The sequence below is a fragment of the Vipera ursinii genome (genome assembly GCF_947247035.1).
Source record: "Vipera ursinii genome assembly, chromosome: 2".
In the NCBI taxonomy this organism is placed as follows: Eukaryota; Metazoa; Chordata; class Lepidosauria; order Squamata; family Viperidae; genus Vipera; species Vipera ursinii.
In genome coordinates, this window is record NC_139513.1 from 258,844,950 (window position 1) to 258,858,668 (window position 13,719).

Sequence of the window (13,719 nt, forward strand, 5' to 3'; positions counted from 1 at the left end):
TATAAGATTATGAAGATCAGAATAATCAGGTACAGCCTGATTTTCTAATTTCACATTTCATAAAGTTGGTTGAAATAATTTGAATTTATGGATAATTTTAACAAGAAATAGTACAGCAAAGAGGAAAATTGTGATGTACTCATTCTAATTCAATATCAGAATAACCACCATAAGACTGCTCGGTTTCAGAGAATGATGGTTCAGATGCAGATTTCCTCCACAATTTAATCAATTTAATTTTTGCTCATCACAAATTAGGGAATTTATCCATTATTATGTGGATTCATTATAGCATTATGAATGCTAAATAATATTATATAGGAAATATACCATATATGAAAGACACCAAATCAAAATTAACTCTTATAAATGTATACTACTTGAGCTTGCATTCAAAGGAAATATTTCCTACATAAAAAGTTGCGCATTGATCCAAGTCCAGTTTGTTGAAGTTGAGAATGCCCAAGAAATCTACTCATAACCTTTATAACCATTTTGGAAGATGTAAAGGCAAGCTAGATGAATAAATGTGGGGTCTTATACTGGATACATTTAACAATAAATATAATCACAGACTTTAAAATTACCCTCTTCTATACCTAATTATTCTAGTAGATTGTGTGAGGTTGAGTATTGAAGAAAAGATAATTCCTGTCTTCCACATTTGAATGTACTATGAAAAAGAAGCATACAATATATTTATGGGCTCATATTTTTCAGAGGCAAAGATTGTGATTGTCACACAACTATCATTCATATTACCATAAATAAATGATCTGATTTATTAGATTTTATTTTCCCTCCAAGCATAAAAACATTTGAAACCAATTCTTGCTCTTCCCAATGTATCAGTTGGGTTTGACAGCTGTCAGGATAGAAAGAACATCCAATAAATTATATCTGTATGGCTTACTTCATTTATTTATGTACGCTTCACAGCTGCAGCATTCATACACAAACATTCATTACTTTATAAAAAGATTAAAAATGGTTATATATATTTTATATACAAAATTATTTACTTTTTTAATTTTTATTTTACAAAAAAGTAGGTCTATATATCTCCATCTTAAAATGCAGAGAGCTGTAAAATAGACCTATGATTAGTTTTGGAAAAGTTGGTTTTTTAAAAAAAATGGCTCTGGATGAAAATTAAAGTATTAGCCTTTATTACTATTACTATTAATATTATTATTAATCCTACAGGCCCTCCTTGTCGACTTTTTTAAGAGTCCTCAAGTCCTTTGTGATCAGTGCCAAGGCTGGAAAGGACAAAAGTTAAGTTCCATATTGGAGTCACTTCTTCTAAGTTGCTCTTATTTTCCTGTTCCTTGTGAAAGCTTTTCATTCCATAAATTCTACAGCTCTTCATTAGAAAATAGCTGTTTCTTGACCGAGATACTACTTTCACAGTTCATCTTCAGCTTGTAATAGCTGTGTCTCCAATGTTTACAAAATGATTGCTGATAACAGTTTAAAATTATTTCCAGCCTAATAAAGTACCTCCAAGACAAGCAACATAAATGATTAAAGATCTCTGAAGCCAAATGGTCATAAATAAGCCTGAACTTAGTCTGACATCTTATTGTATATACAGGTTTTTTTAAAAAATACAACACACTTAAACACTATTAAATCATCTTATTTACATTATCATTGGTGCTAAAATGGAAGAGTTTAATTACTACAGGTACTGGGGGAAAGAATCAAATAATCCCTCACCAATGACATACAGAAATTAACATACTAGATAGGCTGGAAATTATTCCATTTTCAATATTTTCATTTGTAGCCATCATTGATATGTGTTGTAAATACTCAGGTCCATATGTATTCCAAAATGCTGGGTAATCCTTTACTTTTATAAGGCACCATAAGTTAGGGCATTCTGGCATGGCAAATGTCCCACTTTTACCAGAGTGGGTTCAGCGCCTTGAATCCTGCCATGTCCTGATCCAACGATGAAAATGTTTTGATGAATTAAATGAGTTTATCTTTCCTGGTGAATAATTTTTATAATAATATTTTTTAGAATAAGTCCTTTGGAATGAAGATGCTGAAAAGAAAAACAAAGAGAAGGAAAGCTTTACAAATGTGCTAACCGAAGTATAAGCAGGATGAAGGAATGCGACGCATAACATATATAGTCAGATTCAGACATTGGCTAGTGTACTATAGTCTCTTCCATAGTAAACTTTTTTTCCCATTCTCCTGGTAAGTATCAAATCATTCAGTTGCCCAGTTCACTCAATTATTTCAACTCGTAGAACAAAGATATTGAATAAAGTAAATTCAGTGGTCAGATCACTGTGTAGAGTAATGATTGAAGATACTTTATGGGAAAGAAAAGTTGTTCTTCCTTTATCCTGTAAAGGTTTTCACCAGGATAGCAAATGATCTAAGCATAAGCAATCATATTTTCCTCCACATAATCTACTCACGATTCATGCAGCTAATTTTAGGTAAATCCCATCGCCCATTTCCTTGGCATCTGATTATTGGAACATGTCGCTGGATGAAGCCATCTTTACAATGGTATCTGATCAATGAGTTAATTTCATAACGGGGCTTCATTTTTCCAAAGGTCTTTGCATTTTCTACCACTGGTGGCTGGCCACAAGCAACTGAAAGTATAAATTACAATTTTTATAAACTGTAAGTTTTTATGTATCAGTCAATCTCAATCTCTACTCATTCATCGATGGGTCTTCAGATCATATATTCTAACCACACACAAAAAAAACCTATAAAACTTAAACCAATCATAAAAATAGAAAACATGGGAAAATAAGTTTAAGTGCATTTTTGTACAATTCCTGTATACATTATTTGAAAAGTTTTTGTCCATTATTCCACTAGAAGACTACATGTTTCTAAAAAGCTGCATTGTGTATATTATACTGCATGTTACATACTTGGATATAGCACTTCCTTGTGCTATAAAAGTGGTTGTTTATGCAAATAACTAATCATTCATACAAGTCTATAGTCCACTATGACATGAAGTTTCCACTACTGGCCCAATGTTACAATTAATTCATGAATAAAAAAAACACTTTACTTATTGGTGGTAATAAAGCACCTAAGTGGCCAGAATATATTAATATTGTTATGATTCCAAGTTTTGTTTGAGAGCCTAGAATTATTTGTTCAATGTGTATAGCATATCCTTGTCATTCACGTCATTTCAATGCATATTCCTTCAAGTTATAAAAATAATGTTAGAGTTCTTTAATATTTATTTGTAAGCACGCTAAGTAATTTGGTGTCATCAGCAAACCCAGCTATCAGTTTGTCAGCTTTAAATGATTTATGAAGACATAAGATTCATTGACCAGACTTATTCCTCTTATATATCTTAGTTGAAAACATGGACCACTCCCTCTCTATTTTCTGTTCTCTAAGCAACAAAAGAGTCATAAGATATTCGATAATTACTATGCTGGCACAGATTGGTGAATAATCTCTGAAATTTCAATGCTCACAAAAGCTTACATGTTCATATGCTTACTCAATTCTAAGAATTTGAAAAGTCTTAGTTTTATAGTACCCAGGTTGTTCTTTATATCTTCTAAAGATATTTTTATTTTTAATAATGCTTCTCACTAATTTAATTAGAATGGAAATTTTTACTGGTTTCTTTGTTCCTTCTAAGCTACATTCTAATCTTCTGATACAGTTATATTCCTTTTTTTAAGACAAGCAAGTAACTTTATATTTATATTATTTAAGAGCTCCTGGATATATAATTTCCTATATCCAATTTTTTTTCACTGCCATAGCTCAACTTGTAATGAGTTGCTCATTTTTCAAGCATTAAAATCTTGCACATACAAGTTTATTGAAGTTTTAAACGCAACAGTACATTTATTGCATGGGTCTAAATTGGACTTAGTTACCTGTTCCTTTCTTGCATGTGTAAGTGAGATGATAATTGCATGGTACATCATTCCACTGACCATTTTCATGCCAAATTATAACAACACAATCTTCTCCAGAAGAAAAGAAACTATCTGGCTGTTTTGGTCTCCAGTTTTCATATTGCTGCAGAAGACAAAACACAAATAATCAGAATGTGAAACCCAGCAAAGTTGTATTTGAATAAAAAACTGAGCAGCAAATAACAAACTGCAAATGTTGTCATCAGAAAAAAAAGTCAGAATATTTTAGTCCACTACAGATATAAAATTTACCATTTAAAAATGTACCTAATAGGAGAGGCTGAAAATCACTTTTACCGCAGCACGAGAGTACAAAACTTTCTATTCCTGTGAAAGCAAAATTGTGGCAGCAGTATCCACCTAATTTCTGCTGATACTGAAAAATTAAAAAAGCTTTCAAATCAGTACTTTTTAGATTTAATTTATAAGGTTTCTCATTTTTACATATTTGAGTTTTTTGCCTTCACTTTTCTGTAAAATGATACTACAGTTACTGTGAAGTAAATTTAGATGCTTTGTGTTCTTCTCAAGGCAAATCTGCCATGGATGTCTACAGCAACATTATCTTGTTTATAAAGTTAAAATACTATATCTAATCCTACCTTGTACTCTGTCCAAAAAAAAAAGAGTTTGCCTTTCAAAAGTAATCCCTTTGTAATTCTGGTCGGGTGTGTATTTCCTGAAAATGTTCTTGATTTACTCTAAAGGTTATCAAAAGTCTTTCTTAATGGCACAGTCAGAACAGCACTACAAGCAGTCCTCGACTTACAAATATGACTGAGCCCAAAATTTCTGTTGCTAAGCAAGACATTTGTTAACTTGCATTTTGTCCCATTTTATGACTTTCCTTGCCACATCTGTTAAGTGAATACGTCAGTTGTTAAGTTAATATCCGCTTCTCTGAGTGAGGGTTATTTCCCCACCGTCTTGAAGGAGGCGGTGGTGAGACCTCTCCTCAAGAAGCCTGCCTTGGACCCAGCTGTATTGAATAACTTTCGTCCAGTCTCCAACCTTCGCTTTCTTGCGAAGGTTGTTGAGAGTGTGGTGGCGCATCAGCTCCCTCTGGTCCTGGATGAAGCAGATTATTTGGACCCCTACCAATCGGGTTTCAGGCCCGGGTACAGCACGGAGACGGCATTGGTCGCTCTGGTGAATGATCTCTGGAGGGCTCGGGACAGGGGATATTCCTCTGTCCTAGTCCTATTAGACCTCTCGGCGGCTTTTGATACCATCGACCATGGTATCTTGCTGCGGCGCCTCAGGGGATTGGGAGTGGGAGGCACAGTTCTTCAGTGGTTCTCCTCCTATCTCCTGGGACGCTCACAGTCGGTGTTGGCAGGGGGGCAGAGATCGGCCCCTAGGTCTCTCGTTTGTGGAGTTCCTCAGGGGTCGGTTCTCTCGCCTCTCCTGTTCAACAACTACATGAAACCGCTGGGTGAGATCATTCGTGGTTTTGGAGTTGGGTATCATCAATATGCCGATGATACCCAACTTTTCTTTTCGACCCCAAACCACCCCAGTGATGCCCTCGCTGTGATGTCCCGTTGCCTGGAGGCGGTTCGGGTCTGGATGGGGAGGAACAGACTTCAACTCAACCCTGACAAGACTGAGTGGCTGTACATTCCGGCATCCCAGGACATTCAAAATGTTCCATCTCTTTCTATGGGGGGTGAGCTCTTACCCCCCGTGGATAGGGCTCGCAACTTGGGAGTCCTCCTAGATTCACGGCTTACTCTGGAAGATCATATAGTGGCCGTGACTAGGGCGGCTTTCGCCCAGGTTCGCCTGGTGTGCCAGTTGCGGCCCTATCTGGACCGGGATGCCCTGTGTACAGTCACTCATGCGCTCGTGACCTCTCGCCTTGACTACTGTAATGCTCTCTACATGGGGCTTCCCTTGAAGACCACTCGGAGGCTCCAACTGGTACAGAATGCGGCCGCGAGAGTTGTCTTGGGAGTTTCCCGGTACTCCCATGTTACACCTTTGCTCCGTGAGCTGCATTGGTTACCAGTTGTCTTCCGGGTGAGGTTCAAGGTCTTGGTCATGATCTTTAAGTCCTTACATGGCATGGGTCCGGGTTACCTCGGGGACCACCTGCTGCCGGCGTCAACTTCCCTCCGCCCAGTACGTGCCCACAGAGAGGGCCTCCTCAGGGTGCCTCCAGTCAGGGAATGTCGACTGCTGGCCCCCAGGGGGAGGGCCTTCTCTGTGGGCGCTCCGGCATTATGGAACCAACTGCCGGTTGAGCTCCGGATGGCACCTGACCTCCGATCCTTCCGCCACGGGCTGAAGACCCACTTATTTGAATTAGCTGGTCTGGCCTGATGGGGGAATATGGGTTTTTAAATTGGTGTTTTTTAGTACTTTATTATTGTTGTTTTTTAACTGGGCACTGGTTTAATTTCCTTTTAACTTTTGTATCGCTATTTATATATGCCCTGTGAACCGCCCTGAGTCCCTAGGGAGAAGGGCGGTATAGAAATCAAATAAAACTAAACTAAACTAAAACTAAACTAATAACACGGTTGTTAAGCAAATCTGGCTTCCCCACTGACTTGGCTTGTCAAAAGATAACCAAAGGTGATCACATGACCTCAGGACATTGCAACCGTCATAAATATGAGTCAGTGGCCAAGTGTCTGAATTTTGATCACATGATCATGGGGATGCTGCAACGGTCAGAAGTGTGAAAAGTCACTTTTTTCAGTGCTGTTGTAACTTTGAACTAAACAAACTGTGGTAAGTCGCAGACTACCTCTACATTATTTTTGCCTTGGTTCTTCTTTTAAAAAAAATGATCAGGAAAGGGAATAAATAAAAGGAATGCTTGAAGACATCTACCTCACTATTCTTTAGGATGTTATTTCTTTTCTCTTTACTACTAGAAATTAATGGAGATTAAAAAAAATAATTTCAAGGAAAGCAAGCATGTCTATAAATGCTAGGCACTTATCAACGAATCCATCCCATAAATGGGTAAAAGACAGGAATTTCAACGGCTTTTTTTCTTTTTCATTTCAGCACTTGGAGTTGTTTCATATACACACTTGTAAAAGGTTCAAATTGTTTTGTTTTAATCTTTAAAAAGTAATCCAAACACAGTATTTTAAGTACATTTTTATTAATGAACTAAATGTGCTGTTTAGTTACTGGAACCATCAAATATCTTTATGCATATAGTACATATTCTTTTTTACCGGTTTTCTAACACTAAATTTGCTTATCAAATGCAATGTTTTAATTATCTAAGTAAGTTAATTGCAATATTCTAATTTGGGATGCATTAAGCCTATTGCCAGTGCCAGGTAATAAAACATATTTTTATTGTAAAGAGATGAAGCAGTTTTCTTCAAGGCTTGATCAAACCACAGCGTGCCTGGACTTTGAAGTTGCAGCTGTCAATTCATTTCAAAAGGCTGCTTTACAGCTGTTTCCTACATATGTGGTTGAGTACATAGCATTCAATGACACATTGTTTCATATTGCCAATTGTTCAAGATTTAATTCTAGTTTAGGGGTGTCAAACTGCCGCCCACAGGCCGGATGTATCATACCGAAGCCATGCCCATCCCATTGTCGGCAATGCAAAAAGAGTTGTGATACCTCAGGACACATCACGTGACGTGGCGAGTTTGACACCCGTGTTCTAGTTGTTCCTTTAATCTGAAAGAATCATTTCAGATTCATTGTTTGACTTGCATTCTCTATATTTTAGAGCCTCAGCCTCAGTTTTGGCTCAAGAGAGCTAAATGATTGCCTCTCTCAGATTATTTAAAATAACAGAATTGGAAAGGAGCTTGGAGGTCTTTCAGTCAAACCCCTGCTCAAGCAGGAGACAGTGGCTGAGGAATTCTGGGAGCTGAAGTCCACAAGTCATAAAAGGGTCAACTTTGAAGACCCCTGCCCTATAGTATAATTTTCTCCAGCACCACTATTCACAGGTATCAATTTTCCAATGGTCCATATTTTCCAGTGATGTATTACAACTATGAAGATCATCATGCACCTTTGTATCAGCCTGATATATCTGCATTTCAAAATTTACTCTGAATCTATAATAGCTTTGCTCCTAAGTACCACTATCTTTATTTCACTTTCTCTTGGAATTTTTAAACCTAGAAATATATCATTCCTAGGCCTAAGATACCAGTTTCATTTCTACTTATTTGCATTGATAGGTAGTTTTGCCTGCTGATTGATTGACTGATTGATATAGAGCAGATTAATTCTTGCATTCTCTTTTTTCAGCAAGTTTTCTTAAATCTTTTTGTTTGCTTTTAAACATCAAAATGATATTATTATTAGCATATTTGAGGTTGTGAATGCTTCTCCCAGCAGTTTTATATATTTTGCATCTAAGTTAATATAATAGGGCAATATTTCATAACCTTAGCATACTTTCTTCCAAGTGCTGAACAATTTATTTGTTGTACTTCTTGTAGCTCTTATTTTTAGATTGTTGAAGTCTGGATGGAAACATAAGGAACATTTTCTGACTAGCACCAGATATTAGTGCAAATGTTTAGTAATTCCAGTATTACTTAATGTACTCTTTTTTTTTGCTACCGAGATATAAATTGATCTTTCCCTGAGCTTTCTATACCAGTATAGAAAACATACTTATGTGGCATTTTTAATTTAATTGTCTTCTAAAGTTTTAAATAATTCTGGTGGGTTTCATTAAGTCCTGCAATTCTGCTCTTAGGCAGTATTTTCTAGAGTTCCTTTAATTCATTTTTAGAATATTGTTGATCCAACCTGTATAGTTCATGGTATTCAAAGTTTAGGAAACAGCTGAAAATGATAAGATACTAATTTATATTATTTCAACTATACCTTTCCAATTGCACAAATTGCTTTCGTTATGAAACTGTGTTGACTCTATGAAATGGGGTTTGTACAAATGCTCTGAGTGTACATTCAGTTTGTAACTCAGAGCATTTAAGTTCCAGGTAAGTCTTGGAAATCTTATGATCTTGCTACAAAACAACAAGAATAATAAAAACTAGCAAATTTTTGCAAACAAAAATATATGTTTCATATTGGATATCATCACTATGCACATTTGCTTTGGCATTGTAATTCTCACATTGTTTTTACCAATGCCAGACCCACTTAATACAGGCCCTTTAACTGCTTTCTTAATTCTTCATGCTTCATAGAAACTAATTTTTTATTACCTTATTTGGGCATAAATTCATACAACAACATTTTAAAATATAAACCAACTCTTTGTGAGTTCAACCCGCGACGGAAGGATCGGAGGTCTGATGCCATCCGGAGCTCAACCGGCAGTTGGTTCCATAACGCCGGAGCACCCACAGAGAAGGCCATCCCCCTGGGGGCCACCAGTCGACATTCCTTGACAGGAGGCACCCTGAGGAGGCCCTCTCTGTGGGCGCGCACAGGGCGGAGGGGAGTCGACGCCGGCAGCAGGTGGTCCTCGAGGTATCGCGGACCCATGCCATGTAGGGACTTAAAGATCATAACCAAAACCTTGACTCAGGGCGGCTTACAATTTAAGCACAAACCAGTGTGCTTAGCAATAGCCTTCATTCTATGTATATGCCTGCTTATTAGGGCTTTCGGCCCCCTCTCCCCAAGTGGCATTATTACAAAGTCAGCTTATTGCCCCCAACAATCTGGGTCCTCATTTTACCTACCTCGGAAGGATGGAAGGCTGAGTCAACCTTGAGCCTGGTGGGATGCGAACCTGCACTAATTGTAGGCAGCTGGTGTTACTTAAGGAGGCATTAGCCCACTGCTCCACCAAGGCTCATACAGCTCATGCGACAACCCAACCCTTAAATTCTCCCACTGACTGGAAAATAGATTACACAAATTAATGTGAAGAAAATGAAGAAAGGTGAATGGCCTTCTTTCATGACAAGATATCACCTCTTAAACTCCAGATCTGCAATCTTGCCCCAAGATAAGTCTGTATTTGATTAAAGAAAAAAAAAATACCAGTGCAATATAAAGCTTATGGCTTAGTCCTCAGTGTTAAAGACAGCTTGCCTTTAATTAGGGCTGTTTCAAGCAATGTAAAAAGCAAGAGATCCTATATTCATATCTCTCTTCTTTCTGTTCTTAAGTCTTTCTTAAGTCTTAGATGACAAGAGTTGGCAAAGTACAAACTGTTTCCCTGAATTGTCCAAAAACAAAGTAACAACGAATGGCCCCACAATCTGTTAAGTAATTACTTCATTCAAATAATCAGAATATCTATAGATATGTGGAAACTCAAATCAGCTATTCCACATTCATTACAATTGGATTCAGAGCTTCTCAACACTGACATACTGATTTCTGTTCCCTGATCTTTTTCTTTTGTTCTGCATGGTAACAGCCCCAATTAAATGACAAAAGATATAGGCCAGGGAAAACTAGAGCTGGAGAAGAGATGGACATTCTTTCAGAAGATGTGTAAATAATTTCTTTTTCATGTTTAGGATTAATTATATTTTCCCAGATTACTCTTTTTTAAATGGGTGCATGTTTCTTCCCCCATTTTATCAATCCCAAATGATAAATTTTGCTGAGAAACCCTGGCTAGGTTAAGATACTCAATAAATTATATACTTTAGTAGAATTAATTATATGACTGCATTCCTATTTTTATCCATTTGCATTAACACCCATATCATGCCAAAAGAGGTAAGTCTGCCTTCTTAACAGCTTAGTGATTTGATAATTAATAAGTAATCCTCATACTTCTTCAATCGTTGAATATTGCCCAAGTCAGAACCGGTATCTAAACAATTATCTGCTGTGTAAATTAAAACTAAGCAATTGTTAAATAGAGTTTATTTGCAACAAGTTTAAAACACGGCCAGAAATCTTAATTATATGGTGCCACTAACTAGAATTTCCTTTTCCATAATCCTCTCTATATTCTGAAAAACACTCTTCCATTGTACCAGAAACTTGTCTGGAGCTGGTTATCTAGACAGTGTATTTCTTATATTGATCAATGTGCTCTATAATTTAGTAACAATGTCTTTCCATGACCAAATTCCATCTATTAGACAAGTGACCTGCTGAGATTACCACAGACAAAATCAATCGAAGATCTTTTGTAAATTTGTTTTCTTGTTGAAAGAATTCATTTCAATGCACACTTTTAAAAATAAATAGATTTTTCAATGTCAAACGCATGGTTACAAATATCCTTGAAACTTGAGCGGCTGAATTTGCTAATAAAACTGCAAACTACAATACATCCTGCTGTATTGCTGCATAATGCATGAAGTCCTGATATGAAAAGATTTTTTTTAAGTAATTACTTTCAAAATTCTTCAAGGTCAGGAATTTTGTAATACAAACACTACAGAAAAGCATGTCCTTTAAAATCTAGGTTTTTTTACCTTTACTTTACTCCATTTTAAAATTTCCCATAATGCCCTTGATTTAGCCTCACATACCTGCCATAGTCAAGATGATCACTAGAGCCACCTGAATTTGGACATTTACAAAAAAGCTGGTGCAGAGATACAGATTTGAAAAGCAGAAGTGAGTCAGATCATATGCTGAGTAAACACATAACACTTGCTAAGGTAACTGCAGTAGCTCTTTCTTTTTCTAGCTCTTGTGTGGCTGCTGTCAACAGCTGAAGCACAATCTGGGGGGGGAACAGCTTTGCTTGATTAGTTGCTAATGGACAGCAGAATGTTTAAACATCCTCCACTATCTTTCTGGAAAAAAAATATTGTTATGCTTTATTGAAAATATAATAAGCAGGAAGTGGTCTGGATACCTTTGTTGGTGGGGACATGTAGGTTATTCCAGATATGGGAATCAATACTTACAAGACTTGAATACAATGTCTTATACTCCTTGTGCTATTCCCTAAAATAACAAGTTCTCCCTACTATATTTCACTGGACAGATTCAATTTTGGAAATATCAAGGTCCTAGACATTTAAGTATTCCTAACAGAAGCTGTAAGGGATGCGGTGGCTCAGCGGGTTAGGACGCTGAGCTTGTCGATCAGAAGGTCGGCAGTTTGGCGGGTCAAATCCCGAGTGCCGCGTAGCAGAGTGAGCGCCTGTTACTCGTCCCAGCTTCTGCCAACCTAGCAGTTTGAAAGCACGTAAAAATGCAAGTAGAAAAATAGGTACCACTACGCTGGGAAGGTAACAGTGTTCCGTGCGCCTTTGGCGTCTAGTCATGCCGGCCACATGACCACGGAGACATCCTCAGACAAGCTTTGAAATGGAGATGAGCACCGGCCCCTAGAGTCGGAAACAACTAGCACGCATGTGCGGGGGAACCTTTACCTTTACCTTTACCAGAAGCTGTATGTATTATGCATGCCCTTGTACACCTAACATCCTATAATACCCTTTCCATCTGTATCTTTGTATAACATATATCTTGGCCTTCTATTTTCTTGGATCAGTATGTCTTTTATTATCTTTAAATACTTTTGCACTATTAGGGCTCTCATTATCCCAATTCTATTTTATTCTTTTTCCCCTACAATCCTTCTAAATATATATGCTATATATTTTAAGGGCCACTTACACACTGCATAGCAGCCAATCCAGGTTTACACCAAAAATATTAAGCTGGCTTAAGTCTCTAGTGGAAAATTGTCATTCCTGAAGCTAGAGCCATTGCTTTTAGGTAATTGCATATTGCATACATCTTCAACCTTTCAGAGCAGCTGTCTATAGAAACAAGAAGGGGTGTTATGTAAAAAAAAAAGTAGACTTAGTATATCGTGCATCTGAAAATCAGTTTGAAATCTAAACAATCCCCTTCAATACAATAAATATTTTAAAATTAGCCAGTAGATGGTGCTGTCTAATCATTACTGTTGTAGGCTAATCAATGTCCTTGATTAAATTATACTAGAAATATACCATTCCTTTGCTGCCCAGTAAAATGTCCGTAGAAATTAACTGTATGTTACCTTGTGCGTTAGGTGAATATTTTCATCTTAATGGTATCTTTTGCTAAATGTGATAATAGTCAATAAGAAACTGAGAAAGATTTGAAGGACAAGTTGTACAAGTTTTAACAATTTTTCATTGTTGGACTAATGGTTTGACCAAAATATTTAGCACATAGTCTTAGAATTCTCATTTCCATTATTTCCCACCTTATAAGTATGAAGAACAAATGGACACTTCATTTTTCTGTATAACGTAATAATAAAGATGCTCATATGTCAAGCTCAAATTCTGGAGACTACACGGGCACACCCATATCCCTTTCTTGACAACTATACAAAACATGGTTGCCAGTGCTTACTGTATTTTTTTCCCATTTATTGTCTAAATCCAGATGCCAGCAAGTTACAGAAGCATTTAATGCTATTTGAGAGTCCTAACAAGATTAAGAAAAGCAGTTTGCAAAATAGAACAAAGTATGTTATTACTCGAAACATGAAAAACCAAGACCATAAAATTAAAAGGAACACAATTAAAACATTACATGATATATTTTTTTAAAAAGGAAGAACATATAAATGGAATATTTTCACTGTCAAAATGCAATCGAGGTGGTGTTAAGCTAACAGGAATTTCATAGGTTATTTTTACTGCAAAAATCTGTATGTCAGTCTGCCTGTCTTACATTGAGATTATCATTAACAATTCTGCAAAAACTAAAATACTTATAGATTATATTTTTCTCTATGCAATCTTTAAACTTCTGTTTGTGGGATAATATATCTGTAATATTAATATTAATATAAATAAACAGCATTAATAAATAAATAGCATTAATAAATAGTAATATGAATAAAAGCAATGCTAATTAATACAAACAC

The 13,719-nt window shown here is 36.5% G+C and overlaps 1 protein-coding gene across 1 annotated transcript in view; it reads right to left on the reverse strand.

Moving 5' to 3' along the window:
* Positions 1 to 894: 894 nt before the first annotated feature.
* VCAN (versican) overlaps positions 895 to 13,719 on the reverse strand; it is a gene marked incomplete at its 5' end in the record, with an annotated part of 84,523 nt that continues 71,698 nt past the window's right edge. The window contains 3 exons of the mRNA XM_083357246.1: positions 895 to 2,056; positions 2,442 to 2,624; positions 3,900 to 4,044. Of these exons, the coding sequence (XP_083213372.1) occupies positions 1,926 to 2,056; positions 2,442 to 2,624; positions 3,900 to 4,044 (459 nt within the window). The 3' untranslated portion in view covers positions 895 to 1,925. The remainder of the gene's footprint in view (positions 2,057 to 2,441; positions 2,625 to 3,899; positions 4,045 to 13,719) is intronic.